Source organism: Dermochelys coriacea, chromosome 15, assembly GCF_009764565.3.
Source record: "Dermochelys coriacea isolate rDerCor1 chromosome 15, rDerCor1.pri.v4, whole genome shotgun sequence".
Lineage (NCBI taxonomy): Eukaryota > Metazoa > Chordata > Testudines > Dermochelyidae > Dermochelys > Dermochelys coriacea.
Window position 1 is genome coordinate 30,825,759 of NC_050082.1, and position 23,589 is coordinate 30,849,347.

The window sequence follows — 23,589 nt, forward strand, 5'->3', positions numbered from 1 at the left end:
GAGTGCTGAACCCTGCAGAGATCAGGAGAGTTACCTTGGTTTTGTCCAAGTTCCAAAGGGAATTGAAGATCTTGTGCAGGTCACTGGTGTTTTTCTGAATATGTTCAATGTACCTGTCCCACTGTGTGCTCAGCTCCTCCCGAGAAAACACCTGAAGTAGAAAGAATCCCCATTGTTAGACAATGCATGGCTGGAGTTGACACAGGATCCAGAGTGCCCAGGTGTTTAGGTGCGACTATTTCAGGGAAGCATGTCTCTAAGCAGCAACTCTTCACTGAAACTTCAACCAAAACACTAAACCAAGACCAGGAACAGAACCCAGTCTGCCCAACAGCAAAAGTCCAGCCTACAGAGGATTTACTGTTGCTGGACGAGAGAGGGCAGACAGCACAGATCAGATACAGCTTAGCCCTCAATCTCAGTTGTCTGCACTGTGCTTTACATTACTGAAAACAGAGACCAGGTAGAGAAAGACCCCTCCAACCTGGGATGGGATGCGGAGAGCCTCACTAGACAAACAGAGGGAAGAGAGAGCTCGGACATCATCCAGCTCACCCTCGCAGTCCAGTGTGCAACATGGATGGCAGGAAGATGAGCGCACGTGACGTTCGATTGCACCTTGGCATGCAGCAGCAGTTTGTCCTGGGGCAGGAAGTTGCCAGACTCTCTCTCTGCATACCTCTGGAATACTGCATTCAGATCTGGGAACACCATTCCCAAATCTGAAGGCATCTAAGAGCCAGAAAGATATGCAGAAGTGAAGCGAGACTAGAGAAACAAAGATTTAGATCTGCGTAGCTTCGCTAAGGGGAATGGAAACCACCTACGTTATTTGAGAGGCCTAAGTTCTAAGGAGCAAAAGGAATGATGTACACCTGGGTGGGGACAGGATGGGGGCACAAGAGAAAGAGACTTCAGGCTGAACACAAGGAATCTTCCCATGAGGTCATATGTGGGGTCGTTTCCCAAAGGAAGTGGGAGGAGCCTCATCACTTGGGACGCTGATGACAACAACATAGGAAAGAGATTCTAGGCACTGATCTTGCCTTGTGGGGATGGGACCTAAGGACTTTCCCAGCTTGTGATCCTGTGATCTCAGACCTGCACTGGTGGCAGGAGGGCCAGAGGACATATACCAGCCTCCACATAACTGGGCAGGCCTCAGCCATTCCCAGAGAGATCCATGCCCTTGTCCTGAGACACCCAACACTGTTAATCAGCAATTACCATGTAAGCATGACACACTGGTCCATTGTAAAATCTGAAGAGTCCAATCAGTAGATCCAGAAATTGTCCACAGCTGACATCAGGGAGTTCAATGGTACAGCCCAGCACCTTCAACACACAGAAAAAAAGTTCCTGAAGCAGTCAGGTGATGGGAGAAGCGAACAGCTGCTGCACTCCCCAAAACTCAGTTTGGGAAGCCCCCTAAGTAGCCATATGCCTGGGGAAAAGCAAGGGGGGCCTCGGCAGCAGAGGTAGAAAGCCAGAGCTGAAGACACATTCTACCCATTCCCTCACAATCTCAGGGGCCTGACCTCTAATTTAATGTTTAAAATGGCCGAGAACATCTTCCCCAAACGGAATACTTCAAGGCTCAGTTCACTAGTTAATGAACTCGAGAAGAAGCTTTCCAATTCCTCCACAGGGAATAAGGCGGTGCACCAAACTTCTGAGAATCCATGAAAGTAACTAGACTTTCGGGGGGGGTTCTGCCTGTTCGGGAGAGCTTCCTGGAGCGGGGCTTTACCCCACCTGAGTGGGACTGCCCACTGAATGAGCTGAGAACGAGCCAGTTCTCAGAGCATGTGAACATCACATCAGAGAAACCAGATATGCCCCTAAAATGAGAAGTCCACCATCACTGCCAATGAGCTTTGCAGCAGGGAACGAGCATCCCAGCTCTTTGTTCTAAGCTACATTCCACGGAGCTCTGTTTTCAGCTAGTTCACACCATTTCCATTGGCCCACAAATCCTCTCTAGCTGTTGAATCCTACAGTTGCAGGTCTCAACTGAATGCTGCCAGGCCATTGCCACGAGCACCCTAAGATGGGGTGGGGAAACTACGGCCTATGGCCGGATCTGGCCCGTCAGGGCTTTGGATCCGACCCACGGGATTGCCCCCCCATGGTGCCACAGGCTCTGCACCACTCTCAGAAGTGGCCAACATCACGTCCCTGGAGGCTGGGGGAGGGGGGGGCGCATGGGGTTGAAGAAGAGAGCGTGCATTGCCCTTGCCTCAAGGCCGCCCCCCTCAGCTCACACTGGCCGGGAATGGGGAACCGTGGCCAATGGGAACTTTGGGGGAGGTACCTGGAGGCATGACAAGGGCAGTGCGCGGAGCCCTGTGCCTGCCTCTGCCCTTGCCTGCCCCCCGGGGCCGTGCAGAGACATGGTGCTGGCCACTTCCCAGCTCCATGTGAAGCCAGGGCAGGCATGCAGGGAGCCTGCCCTGGCCCCGGTGCACACCACTGCCACCCCAGAGCCACTTTAGGTAAGCGGCACAGGGCTGGAGCCTGAACCCCTCCTGCACTCTGCCTCCCAACTCCCTGCCCTAAGCCCACTGTCTGCACCTCACACCCCTCCTGCACTCCAGCTCCCTGCCCTGAGCTCCCTCCCGCAGTCCGCCCCCTCCTGCATCCCAATCCCCTTCCCGGAGCCCCTGCATAGACCCCACACCCCTCCTCTGCCCCAGTCCCTTTCCCCGAGCCCGTTCCTGCACACCGCACCCACTCCTGCAACCCAACCCCCTGCCCTGGCCCTGCATACAATTTCCCCACCCAGATGTGGCCCTCGACCCAAAAAGTTTGCCCACCCCTGCCCTAAGAACGTAAGAGTGGCCATACTGGGTCAGACCAAAGGTCCATCTATCTAGCCCAATATCCTGTCTTCTGACAGCAGCCAGTGCTAGGTGCCTCAGAGGAAATGAACAGAACAGGTTATCATCAAGTGATCCCTTCCCTGTTGTCCATTCCCAGCTTCTGGCAAAGAGGCTAGAGACACCATCCCTGCCCATCCTGGCTAATAGCCATTGCTGGACCTGTACTTAGTTTGATACAACAGTAGATACTTTCTCTTACTATTCGAGCTCCTCATGTGCCTCCTGTTTGTTGTAACTCACCCAGAGATACTCGCCATCCACCCTTACTGCAAACTTGAGCTTTCTCAGCCGAATGAGACTTGGGGGAGCACTGGATATCTCCGTTATGCAGCGCACCACTCCGGCAATCTGTCCACAGAGCAGTTCCTGCTGGTCAAGGAGAGTCTGTGAGAGGAGGAGGAGGAGGGAAGAGTGAATTTTGCAGCATTCCTGGCAAGCTGGAAAGGCACCACATTTACACCGTAGCAGGATGGAACTGGTGATGATAAAGTAACTGACGGTGTTTACTATACTATACGGAACAAAGGCTTGATAATACCACGCACAATGCACTGACTTTTCATCCCAGTCACTGAGACTGAAGTCTTATTTAAGCACAAGTAACCCTACCAAGAGAACAAGAAGAATTAGCGAGTCTTATCCCTAGGGGATATTTGTCCATATCACCACCACAGAACGGGGCATTATGGAGAGGCCCATAACCGAAATAGCAGAGTGCTAAAGAACAGCATAAGGTGGGCTGCACAGAGCCATATAGGGTACGTCTACACTGCGATAAAATCCAGTGGCTCTGAGCCTTAGATCCTGAGTGAGCTGGCTCAGACTACGGGGCTAAAAACAGCCATGTAGACCCTCGGGCTGAAGCCTGGGCTCGGAGACCCACCCCCCATCTCTGAGTTTCATAGCCCAGGCTCCCGCCTCAGCCCCATGAGCCCAAGTCAGCTGACCGAGGCCAGCTGCGGCCGTGCCATGGTCTGTTACTGCACTGAAGGTGCACCCATGGGGGCCTAAGGCTGGAAAACAAGGAGTGCTGTGGATCAAGACTGAGATATGTTGGCAGAGCTGAACCATACATGGCTCTAATTAGGTGCCTTAAAAATACAAATAAAAATAAAAACACTTTTATAAACATCAAAGTAACAAAATTTAACCAAACCCTGCTATTTGCAAGCCCCACCATTCCAAGAACAGAAGGTTGGCTTTGCATGTACTTTATATATAAAATTGTGTGCAGCTCTACACAGACAGACAATTGACGGGGGAAGCAGGCATTACCTGAGAGGGATAAAAGTAGCAAATGCCAGCTCTTGTGGGATCCCCTTCTTCCTTTACCTTTGAACCATCATAAAGGAAAAAGTAGTTCCACCTGCAAAACCAAAGTATTGACACAATGGAAGATGTTTGCTGTTCCCAACCAAGTCAAAATGATACTTCTTCCCACCCCCCAATTCTCTCAAGCAGAGCTCAGCTATTTATGGTGCAATACACAAGTGTTTAAAAAACTAGGAATGGCAGACGTGCATCATTCCTGCATGAAGCCTCACCCAGTTACTTTGGAGATGGAATCAGGGTGGAGAAGGAAGACTCCAAGGATCTGAGCTATTAAACTCTCCCAACTTTCTGGGTTTAAAATAGATGACAGTAAACCCATGGTTAAGCCTAGAGGAGAAGGATCACAAATCCATGCCTATTTTCCAAGTCTGATAGCACAGAGCATTTATCACTACGTATTTGGGAAAAATTCTCAACTACACGCAGCTTGGACTGGTTTCCAATAGCTTCATGGGCTCTTACTTCATGTTGAACCGACTCCACATGTGCAAAAAAGCATGTAAAATGGGAGGTTCCTCCTGACCAGTGACGGGTCCTTACTGATTTACTAGAAGTCTTTTAGCTACTGTTTTCATTGTAGGCTGCATATTCCAGTCATAAACTTTGTTCATAACAGACCGCAAGCAGGAGTGTTACAAAGAGTGCTAACTAAACCACATGAAGTCTGGAATGAGAGGACTATGCAACTCAAAAGGTGAAGCTAAAGGACACAAGTTATTCTCCACCAAAAAGCAGAGACTAAACTTGGGCTCTCAGAGCATTCCTGAGCATTTCTTGAATGCCTCACCAGTGAGATAGCAAAGTTGGTAGGGCATTTCATTACGAATCAAATCTCAGTTCTATCCTTGCCTCTATCACAGATTCCCTATGATGCCTGAGGCCAGTCATTTAATCTCTCTGCCTCAGTTTCCCACCTGTATAATGGGGACAATTATGTCCCTGTGAGGATAAAATTAATCAGTGTTTATGTGGCATTCACATATTACTGGGACAAGCACTTTAGAGCCCACAATCTATAGCTTGCGACCCTGCAGCAACTAGCCAGAGACTGAGGGATTCTTGTACCAACACCTCAGGGAGTCTCTCTCCAGTTCCGATGCCATGGGGGCACTATACATGACTCAAACATGCTAAGATGATGTGCATGCACATCTGTTGGCATGTTGTTAAGAGGCCCATTCTGTCCTCTGTGTCAGTCATGCAACATTCCCTTGCAGCTCAAGAACATGCACGATGAGTGCTACTCACCAAGAAGCTGAGTTAGGTTCTGATAAAGTGGGGCTGGCCATTTACATCAGATGATCTTAATCATGTCTCATCGCCCTCAGGAGCGGTTTCTCCTCCAAAGCAAGTGATGCAAACAGCTCATTTTTTTCAGCAGTAAAAATATTGTTCCACAAACGCAGACTGTGGAGACTTCAGTGGGTTTTGGCTTTAGGTGATGAATATACTGGAGATTTTGTTCAAATACTGATGTCAATAGTGATCCTTGTGGCTTATTTTCATGAAGAGTAAATCCACCAAAGTGCCTTCATTTTGGAGGTTTATCCCACAATAGCTACATGGAAACCTTGCAGAGCCTAGGCAACATTAAAGTCTCTTCAAAACTTATGTTAATCAATTCTGAGACTGAACCAACAAAGCTACTTTATGAAAATTTTCCAAACAGGAGGAAAACCATCTTAGTGCCTGCAATGGATCAGAAAGCTACAGAAAGCATGAATATGGTCATCAGAAACAAAGAGCTACAATAAGCAGATCTCAAGACTCTACACTGGTTCTTTCAAGTTTTTTAGTATTTAAGTGGCCATCTGTTCAAAAAGTCATCACTACACAGAAATTACTCTCTCACAGGAGCTCCCATTTAGAGACCTTCTGCTGAAGATACAGTTCCTTGAATAAGTCCTTGCTTTTGTGATACAAAGCTGAACGCTTTTCTGTGGTCTCCAGTGTTGATTGTTGCTCTTCTAATCCTAGAAGGATGAAAAAGAGTAAAGAATGAATGGATTAATGCTTGGATGCCTTTGCTCAACTGACCCGTGATCCTACAGAGAGCAGCTGACAAGTGTTCAACAACAGAACTAACTTGTGCATGAGTGAGACATGGGACAGAAACAAGCCTTCCATTTAAACAGCAAAGTTACATTTAATATGCTTGGAATATCATCTGGTTATTTCTGGGCTTAATCATGCATGTTGCTGATAATCGGATAGAAAGGCTCCTAACAGAAATACAAAGAGCTAGGAAAATGGTGGAACAGCTAATCTAAGGGCTGCACTGGTCACTTAATTGAACCAAATATGATTTTCCATCTTAACAACAGGAACATAGGGATTGATTTGACATAGCAGATCAGATCAATAATGACCGATCTAGCTTGCTACCTTGTGTACAACAGTCGCCAGTGTCGGATTCTTCAGAACAGGCACAAAACCCCCATAACAGAAAAGCCTGCTCACAGGAGAAGTTTTTTCCTAACTCCCATTAGTTAGTGGTAGCCCTTCATTATTGCCTCTCATCCAAGGGCTCTATCAAAAGTTTGATGAGTGAGGCAAGTAAGAGAAGTTCTGTATACCAAACCCTTCCCCCTCAACCTCTGAAAGTCAGCAACCTCCAGGATAAAAGCCTTAGGCCCCGACTAGGACAGGACGTGAACGATCAGTCACCACGCAGCGCGCCGCAGAGGGAGTTCAGGGAGCAGAATGGAGTGAACCCAAAGGGAACTCAGTCCGAACAGGGCTAAGCCCCAACTCTTGCGAGCAGCGGCTAAGGATCGTTAGTTACAGGGGGCTCCTCACCTCCGCTTTTACTACCCGGCGGAGACGTGGCACCTCCCCCATCACCCCGGCCTGGGCATTGCTCAGAGCTGACCCGGGGAGAGAAGCGCCCACGACGGAAGCGCCTCGAGCACTTTCCTGAGGCCTCCGTCCCAAGCACGGCGCGGCCCCAGCCCAGCCCGCGGCTGCTGCAGGCCCCGGGCTGTTCGTAAGCCGAGTCGCGAGACCGCCTGGTCACCAAGGAAACGTTCCGCGGGAAGCGGGAAGCGGACCCCGCCCGGGCCCCATCTAGAGCCGCATGAGCCCCGCTGCTGCTCCAGTCGCCCCGCCCCGCCCCCGGCCCCGCCCCGCCCGCGAGCCCCGGGCAGCCCGCCCCGCCCGGCACCTACCTGAGCGAAAGCCACTTCCGCGGCTGGGCCCGCCGATCACGTGACGCCGGCACGTGACCAACCCTCCCTCTACGGGTCGCGGGCAGGGACAGCTTTGACCCCCCCTCGGAGCGGCAGGGATGGAGCAGGCCGGGCCCGGGCCCTGGCGCTGCGCGGGCCGCTTAAGGCGAGGCCGGGCCCGCGGGCAGCGGGCGAGGCCGGGCGGCGAGGCCGGGCACAGCGGGGCGGTGCAGCGCCGGCTCCGGGAGGCCCGGTGAGTGCGGGGCCGAACCCGGGTCATCAGCGGCCCCGGGCCCAGCCCCCCCCCCCGGCCGGCCTCGGCTCCTGCCCCCCCCCGCGGCCAACCCCCATCCCGGGCTCCTGCCCCCCCTCCCCCCGGACCAGGCTCCTGCCCCGCCCCTGGGCCTCCCCTCCCCTCCCCCCCCGGCCGGCCTCGGCTCCTGCCCCCCCCCTGCGGCCAACCCCCATCCCGGGCTCCTGCCCCCCCTCCCCCCGGACCAGGCTCCTGCCCCGCCCCTGGGCCTCCCCTCCCCTCCCCCCCCGGCCGGCCTCGGCTCCTGCCCCCCCCCCCGCGGCCAACCCCCATCCCGGGCTCCTGCCCCCCCCTCCCCCCGGACCAGGGCCTCCCCTCCCCTCCCCCCCCGGCCGGCCTCGGCTCCTGCCCCCCCCCCCCCGCGGCCAACCCCCATCCCGGGCTCCTGCCCCCCCCTCCCCCCGGACCAGGCTCCTGCCCCGCCCCTGGGCCTCCCCTCCCCTCCCCCCCCGGCCGGCCTCGGCTCCTGCCCCCCCCTGCGGCCAACCCCCATCCCGGGCTCCTGCCCCCCCTCCCCCCGGACCAGGCTCCTGCCCCGCCCCTGGGCCTCCCCCCCCCCCCCCCGGCCGGCCTCGGCTCCTGCCCCCCCCCCGCGGCCAACCCCCATCCCGGGCTCCTGCCCCCCCCTCCCCCCGGACCAGGCTCCTGCCCCGGGCCATGCAGCTCTTGCTCTGCCCCGGGACAGACCCCGCCCCAAACGCCCCCCCTCCCCGCACAGCGGCCCCCCAGGCACACGGGGGGTCCCCGCCGGCCCAGGCCTGGCCCCCCTGCCCCGCTAGGTCGCCCCAGACCCATCCCGGCTGCATGGCCCCCCCGGTGACCGCTGCGTTTCCCGTCTCCCAGCGAAGAGCTGCTGAGCTCCCCGTTCTGGGCCCGCAGTCGGAGTAAGTAGAACCCGCTGGGGCCCGGTTCTCGCGCTGCCTGGTGCGGGCTTTGCTGGCTGAACGAAGAAACCAGGCTCCAGGGCTCCCTCCAGCCCCAAACCCGCAGCTGGCTGCTCTGATGGGGTGGCCCCCTGGAGCATGGGAGTTGGCTCGGGTGTGATTGGCCTGGTGGTGACACGGGGCTGCAGCAGGCCCCGTTGGAATGACTGAGCCCGGGCCCCGCTTACTGCTGCTTTGCCTTGCCCCTGCAGTTCTTGTCTGACTGGCATCTGTGGGGTCACTTCTGAATTTAGCCCACAAGCTCTTTGGGCCAGGGTCTGTAACTTGTCTCATTGGCGTGAAGTGCCTACCATGCTTTTGGCTGCCCCATAATAATAAAACATGGACACAACTGAGACGCCAAAGCGATATCGCCTTTATCCCAAGCATAAGGTTCACCATAGATGGGATTTTAAAGAGCTGGAGATGAGCAAAGGGACTAAAAGCATGATAAATGCCCCCCTCCCACTGGGATTAAACACCACTTGCAAAATATTCTGTTCTAAAGTTATTGCATGCGGCTCTATTCTGCATCTGCTCTTACAGGGATGTTCAGAGCTGTGCTAACATACCCACTGATTCAAACTGTTTTGGGTTGGGAAATTATAGAGGTTTTCCCCACTTGCTGCCCATCCATCTATTTTGCGCCCTACTCCCTGAGACAGTGAATCGCCTGAATATCCTTTCTACCAGGGAGAACTGGGCTGGTCCCAGCAGTGCAGTGAGTGGGGCTTCCTTCAGGAACAGAGTGTGCTGCCTCTGCAGCAAATGTGAGATGGAAAGATGGACATTAGAACAGGAAGACGATATACGCACATCTCGTCCTTCTGCATTTCTGAGGCCAGCCTGACATTCACTTTCTCTAGGAGCCATCCAAGAATCCCTCAGCAAATGCTTAGAGCAAGGGGAAAAAACACCAGGGTCTATGTCGGAAGTCCTGTGCTCATTTGAAAACCTGCAACTTGAACCATCCCATCAGTCAGTTATGGAACCCAGCTCGCATTCAGGCCACTTGCGGTGTGTATGTTACGGCATTGGAAACTTTTCCTCTTGTGTCATTTCTCGATACCAACTAGCATTCTTGTTTCTGTTACTGGAGAAGTTACAGGTAAGAACTATACCATAGGTTTAAATAGCTGGATACTTGTCTCTGTAACTTCTAACACTTTTTTTTTCTTGCAGATTCCCCAAAGTCAGTGCTACATTTTTGATCCTTTATTTTCCGAATTGGAAATTGATGTTCTTAATGACCTTGGTGTAACGGTGGTCCGGGAGAATGAGGTAAAGTGGATTAAGGCTGGGATCTTTAAAATGTAAGCAACATGTTTACCCAATGAACAGAAAAAGCACTCCAGAGAAATCAAAACAGTCGAACCTACAAGTGCCTTTGATGTGGACATATTGCAGGGTTTTTGCCTTTCACTTAATTCTAGTCTGGTCAATGCAAAGTTTCTCTTGTAGCCCTTTTATGGCTCTGATAGAGGGACTAAGTGTCACTTTTTAGTTATGCAGCAGTCTGCTGTAGCACTTCTGTGAAACTGGCATGTTTCCCATGGCACCAACTTTTCCCTGGGAGATGGGTTGGAACGTTAAGCCAGCCAAGAAATCTGCTGGGCTTAAATAATGTTGGGCACTTTTAAATGGCCTTTTGAGTGCCATGGCGTGGGCCCTAGTGCTTACAAAACCAGGGAAGCTGATTGTGAGTAATCTGAAGGAATGCTGTTTATCTGCAGGAGGGAAAACACCACATTCATGAATTCACCATCTTTTATATGATCCACTGTGGAAAAGCTTTGTATAACAATCTGCTCTGGAGTAACTGGTCTATAGATGCGCTATCCAAAATGATCATTATTGGGAACAGTTTTAAAGGGATTGAGGAAAGGTAGGTACCCCAAAATGATTCATGTCCTCACATCTAAGGCAGAATTTCATTCACTAACTCACTACAGCAGTAATCTTTTATGCTTACCTGCTTCTGTGATACCTTCACGAATGCTGGAGGAGCTGTCTTTTCATGCAAAACTTAAAATCATCAGCACAAATGTCTTCTGCACTTTAAGGTTCAATCTATCAACAAAGCTTTGACTTGCTGCCAAGTCTGTGGCCTTTGAGATGAGATTGTGTCAATTTAAATTTCCATGCACCTTGCTTTTGCGGATTACAGCAGTGCTGAGGTGAGTGCTCTTTTCTGTAGAGCAGTGACAATTTGGGAGGCTTCTAGCTTCCTGTTCTTGAGTCTGGGCTAGGTGCAGATCTGAATGCGTATACATTTCACTTTTCTGCTTGTGGGCAGGCATAGCTGGGAAAGATTAATATATGTATCTGTGATTGAAAACAGAACCAGAAGTGTTGTGTGTTTAAACCAGTTTTAGCCACAGAGAGCTTAACCTTGCTCCTCTGGCTCATGGGATGTGGCCATTGATTCAACTGGAACAGAACTAGGCTTCAGTGTGCACATGAACAGGCTCCTCCATTGAAGTCAGTGTCTACACTGTACCTCTGAACTGACTGTTTTGCAAGATCTGAGCAGCATCTCAAAGGCAGATAAAGAAATTGTTTATCCTACTATTACATTACCTCAACCTACCCAACTGGAGTTGCTAGATGTCTAGACCACTCCTCACAGTGGAAAGGTTATGGGCTAAGATCACCTACTGGAGAGTAGGACCAAGCTCTTGTAAACTTGTGACATGTCACTTCTAAACACCCAACCTCTGCTGTATTGCTCACTTTCTCTGTGACTCTGTCCTTTTTCTCCGTACGCCTGTAATGTCTGAGCAGACCTCAGAATAACTTGTGTTCATTAAAAACCAATATTTAAATGTGTTTGAAATTGCCCCTTGTACAAGCCCAGTTGCTTTTTCTAGTTTTCACATGTGCATAGAAATAAGTAGTGAGGTAGACTCCATCTTTCTAAATCTAAGCCTGATGCTAAGGGCTTCCTCTGTACTTTCCTTGGAATAGACATTTTGTATGTTCTGTATAACTTCAGCCTTGTGTGTTTAAAAAAAACTTCATTTTGTCTCTTAATACAACATGCTTCCAAAACACACATCAACAGTAAAGTCAATTAGTTCTAGTACTAATGTTTGTCTTTGTTTCTAGGTTGTTGGCAAGAATATTAGAGCGAGATTATTTGTACATAGCAAAGGTACAGATTACTATTTTAAGAAACATGAATATATTGTAATGGATAGTCACCTCAGTCTCTAGATATTGATGATAAATTAATGAGAACAATTACATAAGCAACTGTGATATTTTTGTAATAGTCTCTTTTGTTAGTTCTCACATGCCAGAACAGTGGTTTTCAACCTGTGGTGGTCCACGGACTGTCTAAGGTTTCCAAAGGGGTTCACACCTCACATCAAAAAGGTTTAGGGATCTGTAAATGGGAAAAAAAAGATGGAAAACCACTGTGTTAAAGCTAAAGGAGTCTGGGAGGAGCCTAGCTCAGCTGTTTAAGTGCTGGATGACACATTGAATGCAAGGTTATAGGTTGGCTTCCCACAATTTCAACTCTTCTAGTTTCCACATATTTTACCAAGATTGATTTTGATTATGTTCTATTGTATCTTGCATAATTATGCTGCTTAACTATGTCTAGGTTTTAAAAGGGACAGAGGAAGCTGCATTTCCAATTCATCCTCAGTATATGGATATATTTAATGACACCTCCATCCACTGGTTTCCTTTACAAAAACTCAAGGAGCTCCCAACAGAAGCCTGGCAGTTTCAGGAAGAGCCAATGTACCAGGAATGCAATGACCTGGAGATTATCAGGAAATAGGACAAATGAAGTTGTTTCATGCTAGACTGAAATGGATCCTTTAATTACTCCCTGGAGTTTGTTTGTTTTTGTTTGTTTGTTTTTTTAACAGGGCTGCATTCACTTATAGTAAGGGGATGTTAAGCTCACTTACCACAACTATCAATATAAAGTATGGGCTGGCTAACGTATTTAGCCAGAAATGTTGAAGGCAGGAGCAGTGTCTGCAAACAGAGCTTAATGTGACCGGTTTTTTTTTAAAAGGTGAAAACTGTACCTTAGCTTACACTCTTAATTATTCACCAAATAAAGTCATACTAGTTTTTTTTCATTTTGAACACCTGTGTCTTGCGCTTTAAAAAGTGACAGTCTGTGTTGAACTGACCAGTTTGTGGAAGACTGGGCCAGCTTTCTGTAACCTCTCCAGAACAAGACTGGCCTTCAGCGAGGTAGAAGTTTAGAACTGTATTTTGTATCAGCAAGTTATTCTCAGTTATATCTGACCCACTATGGAACAGAGTATGAGATGCGCGCTCTCTCTCTCAAGGATTTGATAGGTTAAGGGGTTCTCAAGCACAGTTTAAAATACTGCATCAGGAAGCCCTGGACTACAGGGGGGCTTTCCCTGTTTATTGCCATGGAAAGTCAGCTATTGACTGCATTCTTGCATGATGATCCAGATCTTGAGTACCTCAAGTCAGGCCTTAAACAACTCATCACTAATATGTATATAGATACTGAGCAAGTTCTTCCAGGCCAATGTCCTCTTAATTTGCTGAAGCATCATCACTCACCCACTCTGAGGCCTGTGTTTGACATTACCTATCATAAGTCTTTCCCTGTAGGATTCCAGACATGTGTGTAATTCCCAGTGCAAGGGTGAAGCTAAAACCATAAAGAAATGCTGAGTTACCCACACATTGAATTGGAATTCAGGAAGCATGATCTCATCAGCCAAGCAAGTTGCAGAAACATTTTTCTTGAGGGTTTTATCAGTCAGTTGTTGCCTCATGGGAAACTCTTAATACATTTTTTGCATAGTTGATGAGATTGTTAATCTAGTTTAAAGGGTGACAACTACTTGTATCTCTCACTCAACAGCACCTTTTAAATGGTGACTTAACCAACATGTGCTGTGTCTGAACAGGACTGTTATAAAAAAAAAATCCTCCAGAAGAGCTGAAAATCCATCAGATCTACAAAGTCAAGTCACACTAAACATCTGTTAGCATGGGGAATCTTGACAATACTTACTATGTACAATGCTCCTGGCACAGAGCAGGATCCTTATTTAGCCATATCAATGAGACTCTGAAGAGAGGTTGGCACCCATGTCTTTTCTCCTTGTACAAACACAACGCCCCTGTCAATGTAAATCACAATTCGTCCAAATGTGTACAATTGTTTTCCTTCATGCCGCTTCCCGATCACAGGCATGAAGACGATATTGTGTTCTTCTGCTTTTGTTTGAATGAGGTCCTTAAAATTCATGGGCACAGAGCTAGCAGCCATGCCTATGCCCCGCTGGGCCATGTTCTCAGCCTCTCGCCGCTCCTGCATAGCTTCATATTGGAAGTCTTTCCTCCGCTCTGTGTGAGTGAGATAGGCAATGTTTTCCCGAGCACCTGGTTGCATGTAGCCACCTGTTTGGGAAAGAATGAAATAGGTGAAGGCAAGGTTCCAATCCATTTTTGAACATGATACAATGATGAACCTAAATGCTGAATCTCAGGGGTGCAGCATACACCTACTCCAGTGGGGCAGCCTTAAATGCTATTGTACATTTGTTACAGTATTTGATGCTAAAGAAATAGAATTGAATCGGAGAATGTTTCACCTGAATATCCTGCTATTGAACTATGACAAATGGCAGGATTTAAAACAATCCTTTGTCACTGAACTTCACCAGAGTGTAAAGAACAGGTTGGACAGGGACGCTTGGAGGAAGCTGCTCCACTGCAATGCCAATAGAAACGGAGGGAATCTGGGCAAACATGCCATGCTACATCCAAATCCAAACCTAAGCCCTGCAATCACACCAGCTTTCTAGTAGCAGGTTAGAGTGACTGCTGAGAAGCCAGGCAGTTCAGTAGCCTTAAAGAGCTCAACATCAGTCAGCAATTCCACACCCAAAGGGAGAGGCTTTATGTCACTTGGTGGTAGTTCTGAGTACTATGCTAGGAGTTTCTCACAGTAGTTGAATTCCCTGGGTGGTGCAATGTACACCTGTGGCTGTGTATCTGGTTCATCATTTTACTAAAGGAATATAACGCAGCCATCAAAATGACTCTGAGGACTACCTTCTGTACTGTGCCATGGGCCCACAGCCCTTCCATATTACCATACAATAAAACTTCAAAAGAAGCAGGGTGAGAAGTTGAGGGGCAGGACGCACAACAGGAAAGTGGGTTTAGGGGACAGTTTATTCCTCTCTCAAGTTTTGCGCCTTTTATATGTTTGGTACTCTCCCCACAATCCTGTCAGCTGCTAACAAGCTGTACTGCAGATATTAGAACCGCAGTCTAGCACCACACATTTCTGAAACAGCAAGCAAAAGCATTTTTGCATGAGTGGTGGCAGGATCTATGGAAATTCTGGTTAACGGGTTCTGACTGAATAGACACATACACAAGACTCAAGCTCTGCTGTATTGGGAAGCATTATGTAGGATAGAAACGGTGAAGCCTTTGCAACAAGTTACTTACCGACATTGGAAGAGACAGCCCGGTTCATGATATCAAGAGCTTCATTAAATTTGTCCTTGATTGATGGATGTGCTAACACCTGGTCTGAGAACATAGACTTCCAACCAAGGTACCACTTGGTGATCTCTTCGTAATTGGGGCTATTACTTAGCCAGGAGCAGAGTACCTGCAAAGAAATCAAAAACCACACATCAACTGGGTGGCACAAACATGGATCAAAGCCTCCCTGGTATCAATTAGTTTGGTTCTCAATTTGCTTATACTAACAAGAAGAACTGCTATTCGTGTGTCTGCTAAGGAAGCACAGTCTGCATCTGATGTACACAGAGCCATCACTAAGAAACGTCTGCATTTAACATTCAAGCCATTTCTGCCATGCAATATACACTGGGCAGAAGTTGGAATTCTGAGTTTAACAAATAAAATATTTCACTGGGCAATAGCCGTAGAGCCAAGTCCCTCACAGTCATTCACCACCACCACATCATTGGCTTGTTCTTTAAAGCAAAGTTAGTCTCGTAACTACACACCTGCAGCCATTTGGGGAAGAAGTGTTTCTCCAGAAGTCCAACAAGGCTGGACACAGAGACCATCCCCTCCCAGTCAATCACCCAGTAAAATGCATCCATATGCTGCTGGTGAGGGTTAATGACGAGCTCATTGAGGCACATCCCTGGAGAGAGGAGAGAGAAGTCAGAATTGGAACTGCTTTGCTGGCAGATTGGCTGCTGTAAACTGCAGGAAGTACGTCAACCTATTCAGCTAGCAGTTTAAGTGGTCAAAGAGGCCTTTAAGATGCTGCTTAACAGGGTTCAAACTCTTTAAATTGTCTGGATAATCTGAATAGCTACAGAAGCCATCCTTGGCTCCAAAAAGTCAAGTATGCAAAATCTCTACTGGGTGCTACTCTCTGCTAGAAGCATACATCTTAAAACAGTACACTGAGTTTTACTTTAGGCTAGAGAGACTTTAAACCAGTTTGGATGGCATCAGGGTGGTTGTGTGTGACTCTCTGTTCTTTGGCTTGCCTCACCTAGTTTAGGCACAATGTTTTTGACCATGAAAGCCTCCCAAGATCCTGGTGTAAACACTTCTTTCCAGGGCTGAAGGATCAGTTTGGCTGAAGAGTCACTGGGGTGCCATTTCTGCAGTGCATTTGCCAACTTGTTTCGGATTGGAGAATATAATGGCTCTAATCGAGACTGCATCAGTGGAAGCCAGGGGTGAATCCAAGAGTGGATTGGGACAGTGTCTGTCAGAGGGTTCCAGTTTTCAACCTTGAAACAAACAAAAAGTTACTGCAATAGAAATAAATCTATCCAGTGACTCCTAAGCAGCTGAGCCTCTCTCTGCTAAGTGCACACAAAATTAGAGTGAAAGCATCCCACTGTTGTTAATGCTGCCCTGAGGCTCCAAAATGAAAAGGTTATCAAATATTCACAATTCACTGTGGTTTGAACATTGGTTCAGAGTGTGGCTTCAATGTAAATTGATCTCTCATCTTACCTCCTTCTGTAGCTTGGGGAAGATGAGCTGATCCAGAATATTATCCAATATCCAAACAGGAATAACATGCACCCAGCTGTCCAAGAAATCTACCATTGGGCCACAGTTTCTCGGCTGCCACTGTGTTATTATGTTTCTTACATACGGCATCCACATTTCCCACATGAGTCTGTAAAAATCAAAGTCAAGATTAAGCTACAGCCTGGTTTGTCTTTTATAGACGACTTCAAGGAATGAAAAAGGCTACTTTGTTTACATTTCACAGCTGGATTTTAACAGACACTTCAGCTCATTAAAGGGCATCATCTGGAAAGTGCATTTCCACCCACTCTTCTCCATCCCCAAGAGACTATCATTTGAGGGTGTTGCATACAAGTACCATTGGTTACCTGTGAAAAGCATCTGTTGCTAGGTCCTGTCCACTGTGCGATAACAACTGATCATTTTCTAAAAGCTTTTTCCACTTGGCTATAATTTCTGTGCCATACATACAGTCCTGAAAAGAAAAATGAGCCAGGGCAGCATTTACTTCTTTCATGATTGCCCATGAGCATGTAAAGCAATGGGGCGGTAATGTGCTGAGGGAGAGAGACCTTTTCCCTGCCTCCCCTCTGCCAGACAAACAGCAAGCTGACAAGATGTGGCAGACAGTCTCCCACCAGGTATATATATATATATATAACCCTGCAGTGGATTTAATATAAACGAAAGATACCAAGGCAAGGAGAAATAAGAATTTTAAAAGCTAAAGCTACATACTACAGATACGATACTATACGTTTTATCTATCACGTAGTAAATGGCATGACTTTCTGAACAGCACACCCTTTAATTGCCAAGTTAGGCAGAATTCCCATGCAGTGAAAAGAAAAACTTGTCTTGCCATTTACTGTTTCTTCTAAGCACCACCAAGCCTCTGAAAATCAGGCCCCTTGATAACGGGTCTCCACGCAGGCACCCAAACATTGAGACTCCCACAATCTCCAGTCACTTTAGAAAATCTTGGCCTTCAGCTTTAGCGAGTAATGTCAGCAGCCTTCCTTTTATTAGCAGGTTAAGAGTGCCCCAACATTTTGTATGCATACATCTACCGCAGTATACCATGAAGAAACAAAGATATCCTATGGTCATTTAGTCAACTTTTCAATCAAAGCAAAGTACAAAAATCTTTTCAGTCCTAACTGATAAAATACTTAAGCCAAACCCAGCACTCACCTTGAGGGGATCCCAGTTCTTGAAGTAATCTTTCATGAGAGGAAAGACTATAGCTACTGCCAGGTCCACTCGATCGGACATCCTATATTCCTCATAATACTTATCTTGGAGGGTCTCAAAAATCTTTGCACATTCATCCAAGGTAAGTGGATTGTTACAGTTGGGCTGCATTCGCCGCTCACATTCCTCCACCAATTCCAGGACCTTGCTCAGGTTGCTAATTGCTGTCTCCTCATGCGAGAGGACTTCGGACATCTTCTGTATCTCATGGGTCAGGTTGACAACCATGTCTCTCTCGTACTGCAGCTGCCGGTCATTCTGGATGATCTCCTGCTCTGTGATGTCGATGAGAAGTTGCAAGTTGTGCTCCAGTTCTGGCAAGGCAAATGCTTGGGGCTTGGAGTCTTTGCCCAGTGGCTGCTGAGGATTGTCATCTGGAATATTGTGCTTATGGCTGATTTGACTATAACTGTAATAAACCCTTTGTTCCCGGCCAGTCATGTCTATAACCTTCCAAGAAACAAAAATAAATAGGTCTAAACAGCCATAGTTCATATTAATATTAGAAGGAAACCCATTACCCAGGATTGAGAATGGAAGCTATCCTGGTAATTTAGCAGCTTCCGGTTGTTATTAACATAACCAGGTTATTTGCGCAAGACAACTGAAACTGGGGGTGCAGCAGTTTGGGTCTCTCTCAAAGCAGTTGAACTCCATGCAGTTATAGCTTTGCTAAGAATTTGGAGTCACAAGAAATTAGAGCAGAGAAAAGATCTTTTCTATCTTCCTGTATCTGGAGAGGAAGGATTATGTTTTCCCCTCTACCATTTCACAAGACTGTAAATACAGGTCACCTTATAATATAAGGAACTGCATGCTGCGTCTGGAGGAAAGTCTTAAGCAACTCTATTCCCTCAAGCACTGTGATTTCAGACAAGCAGAAGTTCACTGGCTACACCAAGGACCAGTCCAGTCATCATCCTTCAGAGGGTTGAGAATTTGGTTCTCATTAGCCTGTCCATAACCAAAGCTTATGACTCACCTCTGTTATGTTTGTTAATGATTCTTAAGTACTAGCAGAAACAGCACTTGTGCTAAGAGGGACAAGAAGACATTGCCACATGTTCTGCAGATTTTCTGCTAAGTATCTTTGTTCTGTCTTGTATGGATGATAATGAGGATGATACACCTTAGGCAGATGCTAATTTTCCAGAGACTTAAACACATCATTGCTTTGGATATTGGTCTTACCTTAACTTGGGATAGTTCTTTTTGAGGAGCTGTGAGCTGCTTGCCAATCCGGCCCTTGGCCTTCAATTCTTCTACTGTCTTGTAGGCATATTTGGGTTTTTTCTTGCCTCCATTAGGATCCTTCCTCCACTGACTGAGCTCTTTCTGAAATTCCTAAATAAAATGCCAAAGTCAGACCAGAGATGCAGGTTGCCAGCCAGCCATGCAAGTCTGTCACAGGATTCTTTACACAAGAATATTTTAGCTCAGGTCCCTTAAAGAATGCAGTACAGAAAAACAATGGGCAAAGATTAAAGCTGAATGGCAGGTTACTGGCTGAAATTCTGTGGTTGAGTCAAACATATTACAGATGGTCCTAACCAGTACATTTCTGGATCTTATTCCCAGGACAGAGGGAAAAAACACCTTCAAATGTTCCCATTAGCCCAGCCAAACAAACAGACTTTACAGTCCTGGAGCATTCGCAAGTCCTGGAGATTCCAGCAGCAAGGGAAAAGCCATTAGCATAGGTCTTTCTTTCAAGGGATAGGGAGAAAAAAAACACAACAAGAGGGATGGAATATGTAACTTCAGCTTCCTGCATGCGTCTGAGCTGAATGGCTTCCCCAACATGGGAGAATGCCCTGGTTTCACACAACATTGTGTGGGGGTCTTCAACACAGAGTGAGCCCTTACCCCTGTGGAACAGACAGACTAAGAGTCATACCTCTTCAGCTTCTTCCTCGGAGTCAACAACAGGGAAGTCCTGCAAGGACTGACTGGTTCGTTCAGAGCCATATGCTCCCAAGGCCCCTTTGCCTTTCCTTTGCTTAGCCTCAATCGGATTGATGATACCTTGGGAGTTACAGAAGAGTCAGTGAACATCAGCTAGGAAGGGGAGTCTAACCATTTGAACAGGAAAAGCTGTAACTAGGTTACCAGAGGAAAAAGAGTTATCAAACTGGCAGAGATCATCCAGCCTGGCATTCTGTCTTCAGTAGTGCCAGTATTTTGCACAGTTACACATTATTAGTGGCCCTAACATTAGTTATTAGTGGCCCTAATATTTTCAGGCACTTTTAAAAACCTGCTGTAGCATGTTCCTCTGACCGCCGATGCTAATGCATTCTAAACACTGCACAAAATAGCCTTTCCTTTGATTGGTTCCAAGTTGACTGTCTTAATTTAATCTCCCTCCTATTGTCTCCTTTTCATGCTAAATAATCAGAGATTGTGCAGACTCCCACCATATGTCAATTTCATATAAGTACTGCTGCAATTATTTAAAACTAATACAACTGGATTTGATTTTGAAGATCCAACTTGTCTGAAGGAGAAGTGAGCAAACAAGAACCAAGTCTGCAGTTTCCTTACAGAATCCCCATCTCTCAGGCCCATACTCTTGGGGAACACACACAGTACCTTGAGCATTCTTTCCAAGCCCTCTACCAGGGACATAACCCATTTTCTGAAGAAGCTTCTGCCCTATTCCCTTGGTGTGTCTCTCCCAGCTGCCAAAATCCAAGAAAGATTTGGTCCCTCCTATAAATCCTTTCTGGCTGGGTTTGAAATTGCCACCCTGTTAAAAAAAAAAAAAAAAAAAAAAGAAAAGAAAAAGAAACCAATATCAGATAAGTGATATAATCACCATGCTCCTGGCCATCTGTCTCAAGATGAGACCTCCCCTGAGGAGCCTCACCAGCCTGCACTCTGTACTGCTCTTCTAACTATCTGTGAGAGAAAGTCCCCTAGGCTCACTGCTAGAGTTGAGGGTTTGTAGCCCTGTTCCCATTATGGGCTGATCTATAAGGTTTAATCATGGGTGGAAATAAATTGCTATGATATTTTGCATTTGAATAGTTGAAAAATGGGTTTTGATTTTTAATCCATTTAATTGGTAATTTGCTTATGCTAGTCACATTTAGTACTGTGAAAAGAAATAATTGCAAAAATATTTACCATTGATGGGTGAAAGCAAAACCTGGACATTCATGTACTTCAACCTCATTCATCTCAAAATGAGTATCAATGAAGGCAAGGGGTTTAAGAGGCCTGGGGAGGAGTGAAGCTCCCAAGAACATACGCAATCCATCAAAATTCACAAAGAAAACCTAAGGGAAACTCCGGCTTCCACTGCAAACCAGTATCACAAGTGGCTCTGTGATCTTACTCAGCCACTGTTCTCCCTTCTCAGCTGCTGCATTACTGAGCCAGTACCTAGACCATACCATGGCTGGCACTCTGTAAATAACTTAAATAGGTCTGGTACTTTTATGAATAACTCACTCTTTTTATGAATAACTCACTGTTTTTAATTTCTTTGGTACAAACTCTTTAGGGAATTCTTCCTGCTTAACGGGCTTTTCATCCTCATCTGAATCTTCTTCTATCACTTCCTCAGCTGCAGCTTTCCTTAGTCCCGCACTGATGAAATTAACCGGGGCTGAGTAGTCCCGAGAGCTGCACAAAAAAGGGATTTCACAGTCATGAACAGCTGTTGCAACACTGTTCCATTGAATCAGAACTTGAAATGCACACACTCAGAAACACCTTGATGCAGTTTTTCCTGATTTTAAAATAAACTCAGTGTTAAGAAATAGCATTAAATGCTGTTAAATTCAAACTTCTGATATTTCAGTTATGGAAAATGTTGGCTTTGAGTGCGCGCGCAAGGCTCTCTCTATTGACTTGTAACCTAGCACACTGGTGATTTCCCTCACAAACCTCTTACTAACTGGGCAATAAGGAAACAAATCTTGGAACAAAACTATATATGAAGAATTCAGTCCATTCGATAACACACTGAACTAAATATTAACCCCTCCCCTCTTTACACAGATACCCTCCAAAGCCATTACAATCTCAAACTGGCCTAGAGAGCTTTGCCTTCTGAATCAGGCTCTATGCATCAAGTGACTGAGTTACATTCACAGAAAAACTTACAAAATCAAATATCCTATAGAACTTATAAAGGAGTTCCTCTAGTAGTTCTTTGCAGACTGACAGAGAAAAGAACCAAATCAAAAGTGAGAAATCTATTGGTACTACACAAAGGAATCAGTATCTCATTTGGACAGTTATTTTAGCTTATCAGCTACGCTAACAACAAAGAGAAGATTCTGTCTGTTCACAGTACTGCCAGAGTTTGCAGGGCACTGGGAGCTGCCCCTACCGTTTGCCTCCAAAGCTGGGCCTCTCGTCGTCCGAGTCATGCTCAGCCCACACGCCATAGGTGGCCTCCTCCTTGGTCTGCCAGTGGCGCTGCCGATTGGGGTTGAACTCGTTCTGCAGGTCCCAGTCTGTGATTTCAAATTTCTCCATCTCCACATCACCGTCGTCATCTTTGCCGTAGAGATGGGACATTGACATGATGGCCTAGGAGAGAGAACAACAGGCCGGGAGAGTCAGAGTGAGCAGCTGCTCACAGGGTGGGGGTCCAGAGAGAGGTGGCAACAACCGGGGGGGGCACGGCTGGCGTGAGGCGGTGATGGGGAGGATGGCACAGCCGGCGTGAGGCGGACACACTGGGGGGGGGGGCAAGGCACAGTCGGCGTAACATGGGAGCGAAGGGGGCAGCTGGGCCGGTGTGACACGGGAGTGAGGGGGGCCGGGCCGGCGTGAGGCGGTGACGGGGGGGAGGGGAGGGGGCCGGGCCGGGCCGGGGCGGTGACGGGGGGGGGGACCGGGCCGGTGTGAGGCGGTGACGGGGGGGGAGGGGGACAGGGCAGGGCCGGACCGGGGTGAGGCGGTGACGGGGGGGAGGGGAGGGGGCCGGGCCGGTGTGAGGCGGTGACGGGGGGGGGAGGGGGGCAGGGCAGGGCCGGACCGGGGTGAGGCGGTGACGGGGGGGGAGGGGAGGGGGCCGGACCGGGGTGAGGCGGGCAGGGCAGGGGGCAGCGCGAGGACAGGAGACCAGCGGGGGGGGGGGGGGAGGCGGAAAGGGACCGCGCCTACCGCGCGGGGAGGGCGGGCTCCGCCCCGGTCACACGAGCCTCGGACGAGTCCGGTTCGGGCTCGCGGGCACTCGGCTCCGATGCTCCAAAGCGACCCGCGCTGCGGACCCGGAAACAGGAAGCTGCGGCCTTTACTTCCGGGGCCGCGCAGCGACTGCGCCGGCCCAAGCCACGCCCCTGACCATAGAGACACGGCGGCAGAGCGGCCCGTCATGGCCTCGCCTCTCTATGGTGCTGGCTGACTGCGGCGGGAGGCGGAGCAGCCTGGCCCCGCCCCCAGGGAGCCAGGCCCCTCGCGCCCCAGCAGGGGGCTTGCCGGGCCCCAGGGCACCCAGCCACGGCACATGGTCTCGCACCCACAGGCCTGGGGGGCGCCGGCTGCTCCCCCAGCTGGGGGGGGCACAGGCACTGCACCCCCCAACACCCCCCCAGTGCCCCTGCCCTTAGTCCCCCAGGCCCGGCTCCCCGCACAGGCATCCCGCCACCTGGCTGGGCCCTACGAGCCACGGCAGCACCCTCCAAGCCCATCCCCTTGGCACGCCCCAGCCATGCTCAAGGACGGGGACACCCAAGGAGAGTGAGCAGCAGTAC

General features: G+C 48.5%; 3 protein-coding genes across 8 annotated transcripts in view; 1 reads left to right on the forward strand and 2 right to left on the reverse strand.

The window, feature by feature from the left end:
* The window catches only part of HPS4 (HPS4 biogenesis of lysosomal organelles complex 3 subunit 2), a 22,817-nt gene extending 15,297 nt beyond the window's left edge, over nt 1-7,520 (reverse strand). The window contains exons 1-6 of one of the 5 annotated variants that reach the window (XM_043498288.1): nt 7,382-7,520; nt 5,463-6,187; nt 4,158-4,248; nt 3,123-3,248; nt 1,228-1,335; nt 35-151 (exon numbers count right to left, since the gene is read on the reverse strand). In XM_043498288.1, coding sequence (XP_043354223.1) covers nt 35-151; nt 1,228-1,335; nt 3,123-3,248; nt 4,158-4,248; nt 5,463-5,503 — 483 coding nt within the window. In that variant the 5' untranslated portion in view covers nt 5,504-6,187; nt 7,382-7,520. Of the gene's footprint in view, nt 1-34; nt 152-1,227; nt 1,336-3,122; nt 3,267-4,157; nt 4,249-5,462; nt 6,188-6,599; nt 6,993-7,013 lie in introns of those variants that run through there. The other 4 variants (XM_038373194.2, XM_038373193.2, XM_043498289.1 and 1 more) reach the window with 4 other exon arrangements.
* On the forward strand, nt 7,499-12,720 carry SRRD (SRR1 domain containing). Its single transcript, XM_038373216.2, has 7 exons — nt 7,499-7,634; nt 8,538-8,578; nt 9,484-9,725; nt 9,800-9,898; nt 10,351-10,502; nt 11,726-11,771; nt 12,228-12,720. The coding sequence occupies exons 1-7, from the start codon at nt 7,501-7,503 to the stop codon at nt 12,408-12,410; spliced, it is 897 nt and encodes a 298-aa protein (XP_038229144.1). The 5' UTR covers nt 7,499-7,500; the 3' UTR covers nt 12,411-12,720.
* TFIP11 (tuftelin interacting protein 11) lies at nt 10,419-23,156 on the reverse strand. Of its 2 annotated transcripts, XR_005289018.2 has the most exons (15): nt 23,000-23,156; nt 22,218-22,420; nt 21,352-21,505; nt 20,468-20,624; nt 19,773-19,900; nt 19,067-19,219; nt 17,816-18,325; nt 16,990-17,096; nt 16,601-16,769; nt 16,128-16,371; nt 15,625-15,767; nt 15,095-15,260; nt 13,644-14,032; nt 13,212-13,274; nt 11,782-12,005 (listed from the first exon to the last, which is right to left on the reverse strand). XR_005289018.2 is itself a non-coding variant. In XM_038373192.2 (14 exons), the coding sequence occupies exons 2-13, from the start codon at nt 22,412-22,414 to the stop codon at nt 13,677-13,679; spliced, it is 2,484 nt and encodes an 827-aa protein (XP_038229120.1). In that variant the 5' UTR covers nt 22,415-22,420; nt 23,000-23,156; the 3' UTR covers nt 10,419-12,005; nt 13,644-13,676. The 2 variants fall into 2 exon arrangements, 1 of the variants encoding a protein (XP_038229120.1); XM_038373192.2 differs by lacking the exon at nt 13,212-13,274 and having other exon boundaries at nt 10,419-12,005.
* Between the last annotated feature and the right edge of the window lie 433 nt (nt 23,157-23,589).

What these genes read in the sequence shown, in the direction of transcription:
- SRRD (XM_038373216.2), top strand. Translation starts at nt 7,501, where the DNA reads ATGGAGCAGGCCGGGCCCGGGCCCTGGCGCTGCGCGGGCCGCTTAAGG. An exon ending in CGCCGGCTCCGGGAGGCCCG is followed by an intron (nt 7,635 to 8,537) that starts GTGAGTGCGGGG and finishes CCCGTCTCCCAG; the next exon opens with CGAAGAGCTGCTGAGCTCCC. An exon ending in TGTTACTGGAGAAGTTACAG is followed by an intron (nt 9,726 to 9,799) that starts GTAAGAACTATA and finishes TTTTTCTTGCAG; the next exon opens with ATTCCCCAAAGTCAGTGCTA.
- TFIP11 (XM_038373192.2), bottom strand. Translation starts at nt 22,414, where the DNA reads ATGTCAATGTCCCATCTCTACGGCAAAGATGACGACGGTGATGTGGAG. An exon ending in GCAACAGATGCTTTTCACAG is followed by an intron (nt 16,770 to 16,989) that starts GTAACCAATGGT and finishes TGATTTTTACAG; the next exon opens with ACTCATGTGGGAAATGTGGA. An exon ending in TCTTCCCCAAATGGCTGCAG is followed by an intron (nt 15,261 to 15,624) that starts GTGTGTAGTTAC and finishes ATTTCTTTGCAG; the next exon opens with GTACTCTGCTCCTGGCTAAG.